The 21,153-nt window shown below is 47.5% G+C and overlaps 1 protein-coding gene across 1 annotated transcript in view; it reads left to right on the top strand.

The window, feature by feature from the left end:
* The window catches only part of ADRA1D (adrenoceptor alpha 1D), a 50,698-nt gene extending 33,165 nt beyond the window's left edge, over positions 1-17,533 (top strand). Inside the window, exon 2 of the mRNA XM_005230652.3 lies at positions 13,024-17,533. Within this exon, the coding sequence (XP_005230709.1) occupies positions 13,024-13,592 (569 nt within the window). The 3' untranslated portion in view covers positions 13,593-17,533. The remainder of the gene's footprint in view (positions 1-13,023) is intronic.
* Positions 17,534-21,153: the final 3,620 nt, after the last annotated feature.

The following is a 21,153-nucleotide window of genomic DNA, read 5'->3' as shown; positions in this document are numbered from 1 at the left end:
TTAGTTCAGTATGTACGTAAGTTCTCTGCCCTCTATATACAATATTTTCATCTCTTTAAGTAATAATGCTGATGATCATGAAGTTTTTGTTGATTTTTTGGAGTAGTCCATGGAAGGAACATTTAAGAGAGAATGTGATGCAGTATTTCCAAATATCAATTAGATGTTACATTACCATAAGGTGCATGGGGAACCTCTCCCAACATTTGTCCCTTCCACAGTCTGCAACCTCCACCTGCCTGAGAGCATCAATTCTTCCCTCTGTTTATCTCAGACTTCGAAAGCTAAACCCTGTAAGATGGATTCAGGCTATATCAGGACAGTGTCTCAGCTGGCTGGTCAGCCATTGAAATGCCTGGGCAAAAGACTGAAACACTGATCCACTGGAATCCTAATGCGAGGTGCCTGGGACCCCAAAGAGGTAGAAATTCCCTCATAACCCACACACCACCTTTTACAGGGGGCTTTGGCCAGACAGGAATGTGAAGGTTATATTCCTAACCAACCCCACGGTGAATTTGCCTCCACTCCAGAGGAATCCCATGTAAGAATTTATTTTCCTGACTAATCCTGCAGCCCATCATGAAGGGAATAGAAACCTGCGGCAGGCACTGATGGTAGTGATGGCCTTTGGTGTTGGATAGCTGTGCTTGGGTCTTCTTAAAAGGCAGCACTTGAGGCAATTCTTCATGTCACAGAGTGAGGAGAGGAAGGCTTTTGGTTGTGGTGGGGGTGACCTCCTGCACTCCCAAACCAGCTACCACAAGACTCCAAAGTAGCCAACCTCCCTTGCTTCTCTGTGCATAATAAAAGCACTGGATTAAAGGTCTTCGTGGCCGTGACACTGGCTTGGCACAACACAGGTTTGCTTGGGAGATCATAGATCAAAGCCCAAGGTAACTTGTCACCAGTTGTATGAGACTCATTTTGCTGAGGTGGATTTGTGCTAGAGTAAAAAAGCCAGCTATCCAGGGCTCAATTCATTAACCTAAACACCAGTCTTTAGTGCCATCTGAACCACCCCAGCATCTCTGAGGCACCTGCACAGGTCTGGCTGACATGAGACAATTTACCAAAGACCTACATTCTTCTGAAACATTACCAGTACACCAGGATACACCAGGCTGTCTAGAATGGCTCTAGCCTCCTATATTTAACCAGTTGCATCACACCAGTGAGACAGCAATTCAAGCAGCAGAAAGGTAAGAACATAGCCTCCTGCTGTGAAACGTTATGGTCCACCGAAAGAGAGCATTACGCAAGCCAGCAGTTAAGGACAAAGTTATCCAAGCCCAAGAACTTACACAGTTTGCCATCATGCTGTTTGAGTCATGGGTAAACTCACACAGGATTTGAATAAGAAGCATCTCTGATAATTGTTATTTGCAACCTATGCCTATGGTTGGACCTCTGTCCACGAGTTGTCCTTCCTACGGCTTACTTCTGCTGCAACTGGCAGATAGTCAGCTCATCCATAAATGCTTCCCTTCCCCGAGGACTGGTCATACTGTCTGTGTTACCCAGAAGCGTGGCCGAGATGCTGTGGTGTGGAGAAGAGACTCCTAGGCTTGGATGCAGCAAGACATTCATGCTCAGGATGCTCCCGCGTTGGCAGGACGAGAGCCACGGGAGTGCTCCTCTCTGAATGACAAGCTGGTTTTTACATTGCCTGGAGGGAACCTAGCAACCCCACAAGGCCATTGTGTGCATTCAGATCCTGAGCCAGACGGAAATTTTCTTTTCAAAGACAGCCCCAAGCGTGTCTCCTCTGTTGAACCATCCAGGCAAGAATCTCACTGTGCTCTCTGCCATGCTCACTCTAACATCAGCACATGGATTCCAGTCTCCTTCCTGCTCAGGCAGCAAGACAAGAGCTTTTGACATGCGACTCAGTTATCCTGACTTTTTCCTTTTCTCAGGAGACTTTTTCTTTCTTTTTTTTTTTCTTCATTTGCATCTGCCAAATAAGAGCCTTCCTGATATCTCCCTTTGGATTTGCCAGATTGGCCAATCTTCCAGGCTTTTTTTTTTTCCTTCCTGATTTTATTTATATCCTTTTGCTGAGTCTCATGATTTTAAGATTGGTTTTAAAGCCCTCTTTGGGGCTGGAGTCAGGCTATTATCATTAAGGAACAGGCACTTGGATACACATATAGCATTGCAAAAATATTACCTTTAAGGGACTCTGTACCAGAAGCTAGATAATATTTTTTAATTCTCTGACTCATTTTCAAAGCCCTTCTTCCTACTGACTGATGTATTCAGCATTGTCTGTGGCTCTGAATCTGCTGCCCTTTATGGAGGGTCTTTATGGAGGATGAACCGAGCAGCTAAAAAGGCTGCTCCTGGGCAGGGCAGTGCTGACAGGAGTGATGGACAGCTTGGTTTGAGGGCATGGGGAGGATAATGCCTAACACCAAGCTTGGGGCTACCAAGCCCTCTGTACAGTCCCCTTCCAGCACTGAACCAGCCACGCTCTTCACCACAGAGTAAGCAAAATACTCATGGTAATGGGCTCATCGGGTGGCCCAGGATTAATGGTCAGCAGCAGTCCTTACACAGAGCCTAAGTCCTGGTTTCATCACAGGCATGTGGAAGCTGACGGGACAGCATTGCCTTCCACAATGGAGAGATTTCGTCCTGTTCCTCATTCCCTGATGAAAGCATTGCTTTAACCCTTTTAAAAGCTTTGTGATAGAATGAACTTGGTTTGCAGTATGCAAGAGCAGGTGTGGTTTCAAAATCTCTCTCCTTTTCCTCTGCCTAGTCCTGGCTGGGTAGGGTCCACAGAGCTCCTGTTAAAAATTAAGAAGCAGGGAAAAACTCGTAGAATCATGGAACACCATGTTGGAAGGGATCTCAAGGATCATCTGGTCCAACCTTCCTTGGCAAAAGCAAGGTCTAGACAAGATAGCCCAGCACCCTGTGCAGCCAAATCTTAAATGTGCCCAGTGTTGGGGAATCCACCACTTCCCTGGGGAGATTATTCCAATGGCTGGTTGTTCTCATTGCTTAAGTGACCCATATATTACTTTTTTGGCCTTATCATCTTGGTTTGGACATTGGCAGCAGATGCTGCTCTAAGATCCCCCTTGGAGACAACTTCTCTGATCTTAACACAGAGGCATTTGATAGGAGTTCCTCAATCACTGTAGCTGACTTCCATACATTAAAGGTTCTCCTTACCACAGAGCACAACTCCTCCTCCTCTTCTTCCCTTTCTTTACAAAACGGTCTATAGCCATTCATTGCCATCCTCTTGTCATGTGAGTTGTCCCACCAGGTTTCAGTTATTTCTATGATATCATGACTTTCTGAGCATGGAGCTCCAGTTCCTCCTGTTTGTTCCCCAGGTGCTGTGCATTGGTATACATACACTTGAGGTGGTTGGTCTTCTGGTTCTCTTCTTGGGAGGCAGCTAAGGAACATTTGTTGCTGCTCTGGTTGGCCTGGCTTGTTCCTTGGTTGCAATAGTGTGAGTGTTGCCACTTTGGACCCCACCCCCCAAAGCCTTCAGTTTAAAGCCCACTTCACCAAGTTGGCCAGCCTGCTGCCAAAGATTCCCTTGCCTTTACTAGACAGATGGATCCCATCCCTCCCGAACAGGCTATAGTAATCAAAGAATGTTCCATTGCCATAAAAGCCAAAACCTTCATGACAGCACCATCCACAAAGTCAGAAGTTGATCTGCATTGTACTTCTATTCCTGAGTGCACCCTTTCCTCTGACTGGCAGATTGGAAGAAAAGATAACTTGGGCACCGATACTTTTTGCTTGCACCCTAAGGGCTTTGTAGCCTTCCTTGATTCTGCCCAGGTTCCAGCTTGCAGTGTCATTCATGCTCACGTGAAAGAGCAGCAGCAGACAGTAATCTGTACTCTTGACAAGTTCTGGCAGCCTCTGGCAACATGTTGGACCTTAGCTCCCGGGAGGTACCGTACCTCACGTGCCTCCCCATCACGCTGGCAGATGAGAGCCTCGGTGCCCCTTAACAGAGCGACCCACTATGAGCATTCAACATTTATTTTTGCAGTATCCACTGTGTGCTTCTGGTACAATTTCTCCTTGCAGACCTTGCTCAGAGCTGTCTACAGCTGTTAAAGCTTCATATCTGGTTCTGGTTGTGATACTGTAGGGTAGGAACTGAAGCAGAGTCCTGATTTTGTGGGCCACCAGGATCCAAAGTGCCTCATTCTCTGGTGTGGTGCCTCATCCTGTCATGTGGCGGGCACTACAGGAGCACGGCTTTGGAAACACCTCTCTCTCTGTGTCTTGGTCCCTCTAATATCACACAGCCTTTTAACTGTTTTCTACAACTTGGCCACCTGACATAACAGATCATCAACCTGTGCACGTCTTTTGCAGGTGCTTACCTTTTCTGTAGGAGAAGGGTCTGCCCACTTGTTTCAACCTACCCTCTGTACTGAGTTCCATCTAGGTGGAAGTGTCAGACATCTCAGGGGCTTCCTCTGTAGAAACACTGGTTTTAACTCTGACGAGTGCCCACCATCCTGGCAGAAACCTAGAGTGCTTCCCTGGGCTGTGGGGGCTACCAGCAGGGTACATGGCCCTTCTCACGAGACCTTCTGCACCAACAGGGGTGCAAACTGCGACACCTTCTCTGTGCGCCCTCTCAATCCCTGCTCACAGTGCTCCTCTTAATCCTGATCCTGCTGACATATATACTTCAAAAGGATGGCTTTGTCATCATGCCACAGGGTTGACAGCAATCCCTTCCTGACCCGTGTTCACACCCAGGGCTCTATATATCAACCCCTCTACACTAGCAGGCCACAATCTCTTAATTATTCCTTCATTAGCTTGAGCACAACTTTCTCCTTTATAGATCCCTAATGAAGGATGCAATGCAGTATATTCAGTTCAGAGCAACGAAGTTTTGTGCATGGTGCTAGCATGGGACACCCAGGTCCTTGGAAGGAGAATGTAATGTAATGACCTTCTGGGTATACGCTGCTGCTTTCAGCTATGTGCCCCCAGCCAAAGGGCCAGTGCCTTTGCAAGAAACCTGGCATATTGAACCTTCTGTGCGTCCCCTCACCTGTCTATAGTAGCATCACACTCTAAACAGTATCCAGCAAATGACAGTTTTAACTACCACTTGCTCAGGAACCAAGCAAACTACTAGGGGTCAGCAATACTGCTGAAAAAATAAAAGAGAAAATAGAATGTTTATGGCCACAAGCCCCCAGAGCAAGGGCAGTAGAGCAGACTAGAGCAAAGCACTTTCGAGCACCTGGTCCAAAGCCTCTCTTGGGCTCCATGCGGTGTCCCAGTGTCCCTACAACATAATTACTTTTTTGTAGAGTTGTGAATCTCTGGAAGAGCAGGGTGTGTTGTGTGGCAGCCCACCAGAGCGGATCTTCAGTCTGAAACAGACGCTTTGCATTGCATGACCTGTGATGTGGCATGAGGGTATATGGAGGTAATTTAAGGGTGCAGAGCCTGCTGGGACAATGTTGGAGGACTGCACTGGCAGGTCCTTATGGCTTTTTGGGAATGGTATCTGGAGTGAACTGTTCCCTGGACCACATTTATGTGGTGAGGTCTAGCTGGATCATGCTAAGCAAATTAGCAGTGTGCGCAATCCAAGGCTCGAAATTACATTGTTGGCTTTCTGTTGGGTAAAGGTGTAGATGCTCTTGTGTGACTCTTCGTTATTTCACCCTTCACCACTGTGGGAGGCTCACTGGTGAAATTCTTCCTGTGATGAGAGTTCTGTCCTGCACAGGAGAAAAACTGATGCTTGGGAAGTTATGGAAGTTCCTCCTAAGAGAAGAGGACACCATCTCTTGCCAATGACATTTAGGGTGAAATCCATCAGGAGTAACCTTGGATGCCCACGATGTGGTTGCCCATGAGCCAGGAGTCTGGGTCCAGTCATCTGAGACCTAGTGTGATCCACCTGCTCGGTACAGACTTACACTTACAGTGAGATGGGTCACTCCATTCTCACTGCAGAGTCTACCGACTAAACCATTGACGGTAAGAGGAGCCCAGGGACCTGCTCAGATACCTAAATTCAGTTAGGTGATTCACGTAAGAGACACACATTTTTCAGGAAATGTGATGCCACAGAAACACCGTTATGGTAGTGACTCCCATCAGGGATCCAGATTCACAGGACTGCTTTGAGAAAAGCTCCAACATGAGATTTGAGAGGAATGAAGGGCAATTTCAAAGCCCTACTGATGTGCTGCAACTTAGAGGAAAGCTTTGGAGACATCACTAGAAACATACTGTCTAGAGGTCAGGGGACAGCTTTGGGGACCATGAATTAGACCAGTGAATGAGCAGAACAAGGCTCTGCTGCATTATCCTTCTCATGCTGACAAGCAGACCTCACTCAGACCTCAGCTTTGAGATCCTGCTTGAGAGTACTGGTGTTTTTCAGAGCCCTTGACACACACAAGACTGGTCTTTCCCACCTTTGCAACCTCCCCACCACCCCCAGACTAAACCATGCTTCCTTGAGCCCCACCACCCCACAGGCTGCCCTCCCTCCTCATGGGGACCTCGCACGCCAGATAAGCACATCCCACCATGGGCTGTGGTATGGCCAGGTGCTCCATGGGATCACCTTTCCAGCCATCAACTTGGGTCAACGTGACAGTGCCTAGAAGGTCAGCAATGGGCAGGGGAGGGGTAACTTCTCCCCACTTTACTTCTCAGCCAGGTCAGAGTGTAGAAGATGGAGCAAGCAAGCATGCCTGTGCTCAGAGAGGCACGCAGGCAGCTTGCTGGAGTTTGCACTGGCATGACGGAAGCTTTCGTTTATCTGTGACATTGTTTATGTGGGGTTGGCTGGAAGGCTCACAGGCCTGAGGAATTCTACCCGATATCCCAACGCCATCGTCCTCTAGGGAAAACGCCGGAGTCACTGCGAACATGCTGTCCTCCTCCCTACGCCAAGCAGCTCTTGGATCCATGCTAGGAGGGCAGTGAACTCCCTCATCACTCCAAGACACACCACCAGCTGCAAGGAGGTGTTAACCCTCTAGGGACCCTGGTACGCCTACAGATGCCGAGTGGAGGTGGTCAGTAATGGATGGAGGAGAAGGCTGGGAAAGAGAAGCTGAGACTCCCAGTCCCCCACACAGGCAGAAATCCTTGCTGATCTCCAGCCCGTTCTCCCATAGCTTAGCAGTCACATGAAGGAGGTTGTCCATCATGGGGGCCTGGGAAGGAGTTGGCAAGGAGGGGTGCAAGCTGTGTAGTGAGCAGAAAGTGGCAGATCTTTATGACTTCAGACCAGATTTAATGAATTCACTTTGTAAGAGCCAGGAAAAAAGAAGAGACTGACTATTTCTTTGGCCAGGAGAACCCACAGTGAGCTTCAGCAGCTGTGGTACCTCTTATGTTAGGGGTTTTCCTATACCAGCTGCAATTCTTTTGACTTGCTGCTCTGATGCATCTTGCGGGGGGATCCTCAGACCCCTCCTGGCCCTTGAGGCCACATTCAGAAGAAGCTCATGTGATGGGACACCTGTCCCCACCACAGGCCTAATCCTATATATGGATTTCTGGAGCTTCCTCACTGAAGAACATGAGTAGTTTGCACCTTGGGAGATGTTTTGCATGAGTTTGGCCATTTTTTAGCATCCACAGCCTCCTCCTGCAGGGATACCCACAGCTGAGCAACATGCTGTGAGATGAACCATCTCCTCCTCTTTGCTTTTAACCTACCACCTGCTGGTCTCCACCTCCTGTGATGCCACTTGTAGCAGAAAAGGTAGTGAATAAACCTCCCTATTTACCTTCTCCATGGCATTCCACCAACACCTGCAAGGTCCAGCCCTCCATAAGCTATTTTTGTCCAGGGCCGTTCCTGCTACAAAGCCCACACCAAGCAACAGCAAGGCCCCTTGTCAGCATGAACAACCCTGCCAGTCCCCATATTCCCCATTCAAGGTGGGAGGGCATTGGGGCATGACTTTGGCACTTTGTTTTTCCCACCTGCTGTCACATCTGCAGCATTTTTGTGCCACGGACTATTCAGGACATGCTGTAAAGCAGGGACCTTTTAAAACAAAGATGCTCTTTGCCAACTGCGGCAGAAAGCAAGCCTGCTCACAGATTCTGGCTGCGTACTGGGAACCAGGGCCAGAATTTAGATTGGACCGGATCCATTTTCATTTGTGCATTTGTCTTTTTTCTTGCTTTGCTTTTTTTTTTTTTTTTTTTGAGTGTTGAACACTGGGACCAGCAACTCTCCAAACAATCCAGTGATATCACCTTCAAGTGAGTCATGGGGAGGGCAGGGTGGAGAAGTGCACACAAGGAAAGATCATGAGATTGTGCTCAAACAACCTAAAAAAAACCCTGGAATATGTGTTTGGATATGTGGAGGGAAGATTGCAGCCCCTAACCACCCAACACAGGGTGTTGCACGCCTGTGGCTGCAGAGATTTGTACCTAGCTGTTTTTTCCCCAGATAGGAGCAGGGTAACATTAACTAGGAAAAAGAATGTATAGGTGCACACACACAGCAAACACACACATATGCATGTCCTGCACATACACACATGCTGGAAGAAGAGCAAATAAATTATTTGTTTGCTTTCACTTCAGAGCACATACTTTATTGGCTCAACTTTTGCACCTTCAAAAAAATGAAATTCAGTCTTCAAATCACATTTAGTTTGTGAGTCCAGGAACTTTGCACAGTGCAGACAAGCTTTTCCTGAGCTCCCCTGCAACTTTCTTAATTTCTTAATGACCCTGAAGATAATTATCTAGGGTTACAACAGGACCTGCAACCCTTGCTCAGACTCAGCTCTACCACTAGGATTCAGATTTGCAAGATGTGGAATGACCTTTTATAAAATGACAAAAGTTATAAAGGTCCCAAATGGACTTTCAACCCCCCAGCAGTATTATTATAAAATTTTTATTTATTAGAAGACAAAATCCTCAGCAGGATCTCCATAAGCCAACATGGAGCCTTCTCAGCAAGGCAGTGGGAAATATGAAGGATGAGGCTCTGCATCCCACTCTACCTTGGAGCATCCTACACTGAGATACAACCAGGATCCTCCATCAACCAGGACAGCGAGCATCACTGAGTAGACAGTCAGGGTGGAGAAGGGGCACCTCAGAGGTCTGTCTCTACTCCCCAGGCTGTCTTGTGTCTCACGTATGGATTTGATTAGGTTGGGTGGAGACTTCCCTGCTGGTAGCACTACCCCCACAAGCAGCAGTCCTGTTCAAGCACAGCAAGGGCAAGCCAGGCCTCCGTTGTCCTTTCTCTAAGTCCCAGATGCTCCAGCATGGCAGGCAGTTGCCAGATCCCAGCATACATACTGTACATAATGTTGGTGATCACCACACCAAGACCACCCTACGGGTGGATGTCCCCAAGGTAGGTGTCACTACCTTCTCCTTTAGAAAGTACACCAAGCTTTGCCATGAAGCATTGAGCTGGATGCTCAAAACACGTGTCCAGAGGGCTGATTTTGAGTGAGTAGGAAGAGCTCCTCTTTGAAACAAGAACAGGTTTCACAAACTTGTGCTGTGGCACAGGTCATACAGTACTTGGGCTTGCTGTTCTTTGATGTTGCCCTGTTCCGGCTTTGATTCTTTTGGGGCCAGATCATCAAAAAGTGCTCTTATACTGAGGTATCAGGCTAAAGTGCTGGTGCATCACTCTGTGTTGCTGTATCTGATGTTTTACTCCCATCTTCTGTTTCTGGACCTTTGACACATCCATGTGTTTCCTGAACTCTTCAAGTGTCCATTACTCAGTACTGTCTTCCACACATCTCAACAACATCCATGCTCTTGCACAGTAACTGCTACACAGCCCAGGTCAAAACCCCTCCCTCTCAAAATATCGTTGCATATTCGTGTGTATGAAAGCAAGAGCTAATTTCTTCCATTCGTTACACGTTCCTTTAATAAGACCCCACCACCCTTCTTCACATGCAGCCTCCCAGCACCTATCAAGAGAGCCTGATGCTCTAGCAGGTGCAAATTCACCAGCCAAGGACCTTATTCTGGGGACTCCCTGTCTAGTTCTGTTCATCCCAGTGTGATCAAATGGGGAAACTGTGGATGCACTCAGTACACGTCTCTTCCAAGAGGCACGCTTATTTGCATGGTAATGAGGCCCTTGTCTTCAGATGTACACAAGGTTCTAGCCAAAGATGAAATGCAGAGAATTCGTAGCTTTTTTTTTTTCTTTTAAATTTGTGGGGTTTATCTGGATGCAAAAGACAGAGCATGTAGTACAGAAACCGCATTGTGCAATGAACTGCTAAACACTAGATGCAAGTTATTATTTTAACAACCATCAGGCTGTTTAAGCAAGCACCAATCTCTTAAGTAGCCTGGCTCAAGCATAATTACCAGCCTCATTTCTAAATAGACCCTTCTTTTATTTGCTTTGTTACCATAGCTTTTTGTTTTCTTTTCCTCTCTCTTAACATTAAAAAGGCCACATAAAGATGCGACTCCTCTGAGAACTCAGGGTGCTGCAAAACAGGGGTCACAGCAACACTGTAAAAGAGCCTCTTTCTCCAGAGGGGAAACTGAGGCATGAAACCTCTCCCCAACAAGGGAATGAGCAGGATTACATGCTTCATGAAGTCCTTCACCTGTCTTGGCCCCAAATGTTCACACTGAGCTAGAGCACGGTCAAGCAGGGACAAGGCAATTCCTTAGGGCTGAGCCAGGGCTTGCCTTGCAGAGAGCAGGGGGCTCTGGGCAGAGGCTGCTGCCCGGGCAGGATGGGGACAGGGTGGATCTGGGCAGGGGACAGGGTGGATCTGGGCAGGAGAACAGCCACCTGCTATTGCCAGGACCTGAGACTGAAGAGAGGAATTGATGCTGGGCTTGGAAAGCCACCGCTGGTCGACTTTGCCCAAAGCGTTGTATGGTGCCTGTAGCTCCAGGGTGCGGGTTGGGGGTGGTGCGAGAGAGGGGGAAGGCTCAAAGCCACAGCTGGATGGAGGACTGAGGAAATGCTACGTGCAGTGCAAAGGGGGGTTGTCCCCAGCACCACTGGGGGTTTTAAAAACTCCTAGCTAAACACTCGGGCTGGTGTTTCTGCTGTGGTTAGAATTGGATGGGGGGACTCCAACAGCCTAGCACCAACCCATAAAGCTCACCACTGTCCCAGAAAGAATAAACCCTTTTAATCAAAACAACCAAGGTGGGGTCATTGCCTCTACAAAACTTAACCCCGGCATGAGTACTCTGTTCAAAGCCACAGGCTGCAACACCAGCAGCTGCTCATTGAATGGCACATGCCATCCCTTCCCATGATGGCCCCGGGTCTTCCCAGCGCAGACACATCACTCCTGCTCACTGTCCTTATTTCATCGACTCCTTCAGCACGTTCTGACAGCCGGCACATACTCCAGCCTTATAGCTTGGCTTAGCCTTAAGCAGATATTTAAGCTGCATGGCTGCATCTGTGCTTTCCCTGCCTAACCATCAGAAAATGCTGAGATCTGTCTTCTCCCTCGTCCCTGTGATGGAATAGCCCACATACCTAATGCTGAGTCTGGCTGTAATTTCTAAACTTTTTAGGGAGGGGAGTAAGAAAGCTTGGCTGAAACCAGTGCTCTGGGTTTCTTGGATGATGGTTTTTCTCCAGCAAACAGCTTGGGGACCTTTTCTGTAGTGTCAGTCCCGAATTTCTGGCTCCTGGCACCGGCTTTACTGTTTTGACACCAGGCTTTTGAGCACAGAGCAAATAATAACGATATCCAGAGCTAATGTTATTTACTAAAATACAAATTAACGCTCAGTCACATGGCGGCACAATTTGTCATCCAGAGCTAAAATTAAAAGAAATTAAGGCTGAGTCAGAAAGTTATTTCAGATGAGTGGGGAAGGCTGTGGTGGGCCATGTGGGAGCAACACTGACATCTTGTGGCTGCAAAAAAGATCTCCAGCTTTTTCACCAGGAAAACCAGCAGGAACCTCTAGCACAAAAGCATAGACAGGGGTTGGAGAGGACAAAAGAGTTTTCGAGTAGCAGGTACAAGCTGGGAGCAGTGGATGTTACCTAAGCCCACTTCAAGAGTCCACCTTAGCATCACTGCAAAATTTGAACAGAGGGTGGGTGACAATGATGACCCAAAATACATGTGTAGGAGATGAAGGGGTGTTGCTCTTCCATCAGTGTCAGCAATAGGGTTGTATCCATCCTTGTACGTGGTAGTGGTGAACCGTACAGTGGACACATAGGAAGAGGCAGGCACCAAGAACCGTTCCATGCAAACCAGCCAAGCCACATTTTCTCTGTCTGATCTGAAATATGACAGGGGCTGGTGGTCTTGTGCTGATAAGCCAGGGAGGCATGGGACCACTGAACCTGTTCCCCAAAGTGATGCCCTCAGCCCCTGCTATAGGGTCTCAGAAAGCAGCCTGGCCCCAGTTGTGGAAGATACCTCTTGGGTGCAAGTCTCCTGCATCAATTCAGAGCAGGATGGCTGAACTCACAATGAGGTACACATGTTTGGCCATGAGGCTGTTTGGTCCTGCACCAGGATTTTCTCCTCCAGAATGGAATCTATTCGAAACCCAGTTTATGCTGGATTTGAGGGGTGGGGGGTGATGTTGCTGGATGGTTTTCTGGAGAGATGTGTGAGAAAAACCCTCCATCCCCACTACCGCTCATACTTGTGTAGCTTCTACCACAATTAAAAGCCTCTCTCCAGGCTGTATGGGCTTGCCACAATGGCTCACAGATGTGTTTGAGGGTGCTGGGTCCATTGCTAAGAGCCATTTTGCAGTGGGGGATAGGACACCCCTGCCAAAGACACAGTGTGATCCATCACTATCACTTTAGGATCATTGCCTTGCTGTCCTGGAGTGACCAGTTCTTCAGTCTGGTGGCAACAGCATCGCTAACCAAGGACCTAATAGGAGAATCACACATTTAGACTTTTCTGCAGGTCTTGCCTCTTCCAGAGGGGACTGACCACCACCCTTGCTACCCTGCACTGCCACAACCTCCCTCTTCTTCTAACCATATTTCTTTTAATCTCTTCCAAGGTTCTTTCTTCCCATCTCTGAAGCCCTCTGAAATTGTCTTCAAGATCATCTTCTGGCTGGGATACTTCAACAGCTGCGTGAACCCCATCATCTACCCCTGCTCCAGCAAAGAGTTCAAGCGAGCTTTCATCAGGCTGCTCAAGTGCCAATGCCACCACAGAAGACGGCCCATTTGGCGTGTCTATGACCACCACTGGCGAGGAGCCTCCATGAACAGCTCGGTGCAAGACTCTGAGACAGACCTGAGACCCAGGATTAACACCCTGAACAGCTCGTTCATATTTAACTCCTCCTTGCAGGAGAGAGCCAGTAAGAGGCGAACACTCAGCTTCAAGGGCTGGAAAATGCTCACTCCGTTCCAGAAACCAGCATCCACCCAGCTGAAGGAGAAGATGAACAGCCTTTCTAACAAAATCCGGGGTGGCTCCAGCAAAGGGGGGGTGACAGCCACCTACAAAACCGAGGTGGAGTCTGTCTCTATTGGGATCCCTCATGACTTCACAGAAACCATTGACTATCAAACCTATGACTTAACAGACTGCTGCGGGCTGAGGGAAACAGATATTTGAAGCCACTGGGACAGCTGTCCATGGTTTCTTTAGAGGTATCTAGCAGAAGCGTGAAGGGGTATCATCTGTGGGTCTGTCAGGCAGACTGGAAGCAGCAATCAGGTATAAAATGCAGTTGCCCAAAGGTTATACAAGCATCCCCTACGCAGAGCTCAGCCCCTTCTGTGGGATGATGGGTTCCTCAAACAAAAGCCAATAGCATATCCCATTTCAATAAGCCACAGCAGGAGGGGAAGATGTGGGGTGGATATGGCCTTAGGACAAGAGCTGTTTCCTCCAATGGATGATTATCTTTGGCTCTGGAAGAAGCTGTGCAATTAAGGGAAATCAGGATGTCTCCTTTGCCTTAAAAACACCACCATAAAATCTAATGGAAAGATCAAACCCCAAAAGATGCCAACCCTGCCTTAGTACGTGTGATCACGTTTCCATCCAGAGGCACCACCCAGAAAGGACAGTGCTGAGCTGTAGCTAGCTCTGATCCTTTAGATAATGGGTTGGGAGCTTGCAGGTCTGCAAGGACAGGACCTCCAGACAGGACCTCCAGCAAAGGCATTTATTTTGGAGGGCAAGCAGACTGTCGTGTTCCCAAGCAGGGTGGGGGGATCTTGGCTCTCAGTCATCACGTCTGCAGCAACCACAGCTTTACCCCTTCCGCATAACCTGGGTTTAGGCCAGAGGAGCAGTCCAGATGCATACACTGATGCCAGCAGGTGTGCAGGTCTCTCTTTCTAATTCCAACTCCTGATACATTTCTCATTTCACTTTCTGGTGAAACACTTGCAGCCCACCTTGCTCTAGTGCACATTCCTCTGTGATACAGAAAGAAAGCGGCTGCTTTTGGTGTCAGTCATTCCCAGCCTTTTCTGTCCCCTTCTTGCTCTTTTTGTTGTCTCGCTCAAACACCACGGAATAAAGACACATCCCAGGGGCTTCGCTCAGGCCCATGTCAGCCTGCCCTGTGGCTCAGGAAAGGTCGATTGCTGAGTTTGGGGTCTGTTCCTATTACCCGTAGAGTCAAAGCTAAACTGGAGCTGACATGCAGTTGAAGTTCCCTCATGTAGACGGATCTTCTCCTCATCCAGGGGCACACCCGTGACTCTTCTCCCAAGTGGCTTCTCATATACCTGGTACATCGAAGCCTTTGGTGGCTATCAACAATTGCCCTTGGTTATATCCGCTAGCATGGTCAAAAGAAATGCCAATAAGGGGTTTTTTTGCCCTGCTCACAGCCCCAGAGCATGATGTCCCACAGAAGTGCACTGTGGCCTCCTCCAGACACCTCAGGGAGGTGGGAGCCATGACCTGCCTCAGCCAGGCTCACACAAATCATGCTTTGCAACTCAGAAAATGGTCACCCAAACTCTACTTGGCCATGTACTGCAGGCACTGGTTTTATCAACTTTCACACAGGCAATAAGCTACAAAAAGCTGTCATCAGATTAAGCTGTGAGAAGGGGCAGAACACACGTAGGTGGGGAGGCAAAGTCTGGATCTGAGGTGCAGTGTCTCAAGCCAGGTGACTAAAGAATAGGAACATGAAGTCAAGAGGTGGAAACATGGCACTCAGTGTGTCCTGGATGGAAACCCATCCACTTCAGCACTCTATCCCTCAAACCCATTGGGAGTCTTTCATGAATGAGCCTACAGCACATCTAGCTAATCTTCTTAAGGGTGGCTACCAAAGGAAAATGAAAGGCTCCTAGGCAGAGCAAAGAGAACGCCACCTTTCTTTCTGATGTCCATTTGCTTTAAAGGAAATCAAAACAGAGGAAAAGGTTTTTTTTTTACTTTTTCATACTGTGCATACTGGGACGTGATATCTGAAGTTGGCCCTGTCTCAACACCCTTAACAACATTCTGCCCTTTACTCCATGCAAGACTCCAAACTGGATGAATTACTGCACAAAGACCTGCAGATTTTATCCAAATATTTTCCTGCCAGCAGCAAATGGCACCAAGGCACACGGGCAGCATTGCACCTGCACCAAACCCAGACTCATTACTGTCTGCATGTTAGCCAGCATCTGCAAAATCAGCCAGAGGTTGCTAGGTTAAGAAGTTCAAAGCAAGGACCCAATACCCCATGAGAACCTCTGTGTGGAAATGCATCTTTTTTCCCCCCATTTCTTTGGCCTTCAAGGAAAGTGAGTCCCTACAGTGATAACAGGGTGACACAGAAAGACATTTTGCAGCCTAAGGTCTGCAGCTGCCACGAGTTTCCTGGGCTTTTGGGGGATCCTAATGGGAGAGTACACTGCTGGCACTGGGGACATAGCAGAGAAGGTATCAGGGAGAGGGTGATTGCTGAAGAGCAGAGATGTTTGGAAGGTCAAAGTGAAAGCATTATCCCTCCTGCCTTCCATCACCTCTCGGGATCCACGTGCACACATGCCACTGTTGGAGGGAGAAAATGCACCCAGATCTGCATTGTTGGACCCTGTTTGGGTGACACTGTCTTACAGGTCTAACCCGTGCAAGTGTATAATGTAAGCAATTTGCGGGCACAGTTTAGAATGAGCTGATAGAGAAATCATCAGAAGTGAAAGTCTAGTCAAGGAGGAAGATGGACATCCGCTATTAAGTGCTTTCTGATGCTCAGGAGCAGATTTATTTGGTGTCTTTCCACAGCCAGGCACCCACAGACACAGTAATGTGCACCCGTGACCATACAATTACGCATACACACTTTACTATACTTATATATGTGCGTCATCCCCAAAATAGCAGACATCCTCCTATAATGGGCAGACATTCTCCCAGAAATGGAGACTTTGCAGGGGCTTTTAGCAATTGCTGACATTCCCATGAATGAGTTGACATTATTGCTTTTGCTTCTCCCTGATGTTTTAAATATACTTTTTCCTTTTCTTTTTTTTTTTCCAATTTTGAAATACTTATATTTACAGCCTCTAGCCCCTTGACAGCACCCAGAAGGGAAAGATGGATTAGTCTGGATGTTTCCTGCTTCTCCATCCCAATTCTTAACAGGCCTACAAGGGAGAAAATAAGGATAAAGTCGGTTTAAGCACACATATGCATACACACACATAAATGCCTCAGCTCTGGCTCTTTTACTTACTGCATTTGATCTGGCCCCAAGAAATACCCTAGACGGTGCTGTAGGTGACTCTGGAGCTCTGCTGTGTTGCATTCAGGCAAAATACTGGTTTCCCACCTAATCCAGAGCCCCCTTTCATTTAGTATTTTCGTCAGAAGCAGCAATGTCTCTGGACTCTGAGGCTGTTCATGTGGAACTTGATGTAGAGTAGACAAAGATGCCTTTGCTGGCAGGGAAGAAGGACAATGTATGAAATATGACCCGAGTATCTAAAATTCTGCATTTCTTTTTGATTCCCTTAACCTCCAAGGTCTCCCAGGTTTGGAAAAAGGGGCTCAAACTTTCAGGAGGTGAATTTGGTCTGATCCCACTGACTCCCCTGGCCCCACAAGGGTATAAGTAGCTGAGGGTATGGCCCTGTTTCTCCAAATCTGCCAAGCAGGCCATTTCCCAGCACACCTCTACCTTGGTCACCCAGCAGCTCTCACCTCAATGCACTGGCTTCATGTCACTGTTGCATCGTCAGACCTCACTGCTTCAACAAACTGAGTGCTGAAGATGGTGAACAGCCGCTTTTAACGTCTGTAGACTCTCACGAGTCCTATTTAAGGGAGAAGGAAGGTCTGTCAGCCTGAGCTGGACTGCCGTTGGGTTGCATTACTATTGTTTACAGTGTGTATATAAGTGTACATTTTCTTTAGCAGACATTGGAATTTTTTATGTATAGATTTTTATTTTTCATCCCCAGATGTATTTATTAGCCAGAGTATTTCTGTTTTGTGATTCAAGTTCTGTCAGATTGATGTAAGCTCTATGAAACAGAATGCACATATTTTTGTTTCTTTGTACCAAATACATGCACAAACCTGTCTAAAACGCCGCTGTGAATTGTTTCTGTGTCTGATTTTTAAAACAGGTGTTGTAGGCGATGAGGGAGGGAGGGAAGAAGAAAAACCTGCAAATTATCCACCTCCTTTTTTCTCAAAGACTTTTTTGTAATTCCACAAGGGTAATCACTCCCACATGCAAGAATTTATGATTAAAAGAAGTCAGAAGAGGACAGCCTCAGTTCTGCGTCATGCAGGGATGAAGGAGTTGCACCAGCCCTGTCTTCTCCCAGATGCTGCAGGAGGAATCCGGATGCAGCCATGACCCGTGGGAGTGGAGGAGGGCAGGAGGAGGGCAGGCTGCTGTGCAGATGGTGGTAGGAAACAAGCTCTGGTGAAAGGATTTCCATCAGAGTAAGGTTTTAAAATAAAAACTGAAATATTAACTCCTCAAAGTTTTCCCAGGAAAATTTTCATTTTTCTGCTGAAATTAAAATTCCAGAGTCACTCACAAAACTACTACCCATGGTGAAATGGAAATAGCATTTCTTATGCTCCTGTCTCGCTCCAGGTGCTCCATTTCACAGAATGCCGCCTGATGGCACCTCTAGAAACTGGGCACTGGTGTCTCCGAGCTGGGTGTTATGGGAAGGACTCTGAGCTGGAAAGCCCAAAGGAGAGAACAGCAAAAGAAGATAAAACACCTGCTTCACTTGTAGGACACTAGAGCAGTATCACATAGCAGTCTGAAATGCAGTGAGGGGAGAAACTGAGCTCTGAAAACATCCAACAAGTATTCCAGAAGTATTTTGCTTTGCAAAACAAATGGCGAAGCACAGCTCAAGGCTGGCTGTCCTTCAGGGATGACTCCAGGCAGAGGCAAAGCAAGCAGCCACCAAACACAGCTCAACAGCTCCAGGGAAAGATTGCCATGGCTTCACTGGGCATTTTGCTAATGCCCGTGCGTGGTGGAGCCAGACTGATGCTGGGGAAGGGAGGTGGATGCTGTGTTCTCCAGCAAACCCACAGCAAAGGATGCTCTTGACTGATGATGCTCATATTTTGAAAGGGTTTTCTTTCCCTTCTGCATGACTGTCAAGACTGGCTGCTGCCTTGCTTGGATGCCAGGAAGCAAGCGTTAGGTGTTTGGCTGTTGACTTCTCCAAGGATATGGTAAGAAAGACCTATGCCGTGGCCACGAGGACTGAAGGAGCCTTTGGAGCAACAGGGCTAGGCTGGGTACATTTGTTTTGGCATCCTCCCTCACCCCAGGTTTAACACATTGAGAACACTGCGTGGCCTGAGCTAATGCAAACAGGATCAGGGGCCAGGGCTATGCCATCCTGCCATCTGTCAGAGCACAGGCCGGTGCTGGTCTGGCTCAGCAATCTCATCTCACAGTAGCCCATAAAGACCATGCAGCCTCACGGGGATCATAAGTGACCTGTGCAATCCCAGTGCCCCCTTCTCTCCCCTGCCCCATGCACCCCCAAATCTGTTCCTTCTGCCCACCAAAATCTACAGTCCTACTCCTCACGCCTTCCAGTTGCTGGCTGGGCATTGCCTGGACAGGATGGATCCACTTGGAAGAAGAGCGCTGGGGCATCTTGATCCTGGTGGGAGTTCAGTTCCCTTGTCTCACCCGAGGCCTTGATGCCCCTTCTCCACAGCACAGCCCTTGTTAGACAACCTTCAGATGCAGAAGAGGGTTTTTTCTGCTCAGATGAACAACCAGTAGGCAGGTGATTTGCAAAACATATTCCTACCACTGGCCATGACCCAAAGCACAGTCCATTATGAGGAGCATGTGCTCTTTGATTGCCAGGGAAATAAGGTGCACCCTTAAAAGCCTGGCAAGAACCGTCCAACAAAGTTAATTACTATTTTTTTTTTTTTTTTTTTTTTTTTTTTTTCATTTTTATTCAGGTTTGAGGGAAGCCAACACTTGGTATTTGGGTTGCTCTCCATTCTGTGATGGACTTGTCAGAATTTGAGATCTAGCTTTCATTGAGTTGCTGTATCTGGGTCCCAGCAGTAAACCTGGGCAAAGCCTGGACACTGCCTTGGAGGTTGGAGCATCAGTATACTCTTGGGGATGGCCTCTTCATTTAGCACCCTTCTGAGGTCAAAGAGGGCAACTGAGCTCACTAGGCCCTGTGACCTGTGCCTGACCACCCAGGCTCCCAAAAAAGTTTACTCTCTTCCAGATCCTACTCCAGCCTATTGAGTAGGCTCAGCATTACCCTGTCAGTGACAAGTGGTAGTTAAAGAAGACACCGCAAAAAGCCTATTGCTGCTTTAGGAAGCAAGGGACATTTTTGCCACCTGGGTGTATTTGGTTACTTTGCATCCCCACTTGGATGTCCCACTGGATACCCCTAGGCAGTTTCTGCTTTCTCATTTCATCTCATTTCATCTCATCTTGGTCTCTCTTTGCTTCCTTCAGTAGTTTTCTTTGGATCTGGCTAGCCTAAAGCCAACATATCATCTCACCCTGCTACACCTGTGCTTCCTTTCCTCAATCCTGCCCAGCTGTTTTGCCTATTTAAGACCCACAGCTCTGTTCCCCTGACTGCACCTAAGAAGTTTTCACTCCAGGGTTGCAGCATTGCTGGTCAAATGCAGGTGGTCCATTCCTCAGCACCCTCCTATGGGGCTGCCTGCACACCCTGAGCCTGGCACATCATGAGGTGGGAACCTCACCAGGAAAACCTGCCAAGGATAGTAAAGCACTTGCAAAGGCTTACCAAAAATGCTGCTGGGGTTTTGGGGAGGGTCACCTCTTGGAATATATGAGAGACACATGCACATATATATGTGTAATATGTATGTGATATCTATCTGAGACAGGAAAGGGAAAATCAAAAGGGGATATAATATGAAAGCATTGGATCGATATTTGATAGCAGTCACAAGTGAAAGCTGCATGTTAGGAAATCTGGAAAAAGACATGGAGAATGGGAGAGATGGAGAACAACCTTGGAAATATCTCTGCATCTCTGAATAAATCTGTGATGTAATTTGACTACTGTTTGTTTTTTCTGATTAGCCCAGATCAGGAAGGATAGAATGGACTTAGGGCTCAGAAAAGGCTGACACAGATAACCAAAGATATGTAATAGTTTCTACCCAAAGAACAATTAAATCCCCTTAAAAAAAGGGGTCAAGTACATCCATCACAAAAGGCACAAAGATGACTGAGGAAGAGCACAAACAAGGTCTATAAAATAAGGAGTGTCAGGGAGAAGATGAACAGTGGATGATTATTCACTGCTTCTCATAATACAAGGACTAAATGACATCAAACCCAATTACCAAAATGAACAAAGTGAGGTAATTCTTCACACAGCACTTATTTAAATGGTGGACCTCATCACCGCGAGATCCTGCATCTGCCAAAATTCCATAGGGGTCAGAACAGCAGTCAGGTGCCTTCATGACAGAAAAGTCCATCAAGGGCTGTTGGAAACCTTTGCATAATCTCTCAGCTGAGAAGTCCCTGAGGCAGCAATTGGTATCAGCTGGGAGAATATTTCAAGGGATATTCACTGCAGGCTTTTTCTTTCCCTGTATCCCTCCTGAAGTTTCCATCATCAGAGAGCAGGGACACAGCTAGACCCAGGCTCTGAACCAGTACAGCCATTTGTGTCCCCTTCATCTGCATGCTGGGCAG

The sequence above is a fragment of the Falco peregrinus genome, chromosome 2 (assembly GCF_023634155.1).
Source record: "Falco peregrinus isolate bFalPer1 chromosome 2, bFalPer1.pri, whole genome shotgun sequence".
NCBI lineage: Eukaryota > Metazoa > Chordata > Aves > Falconiformes > Falconidae > Falco > Falco peregrinus.
This window is presented reverse-complemented; position numbering and strand designations above follow the sequence as displayed.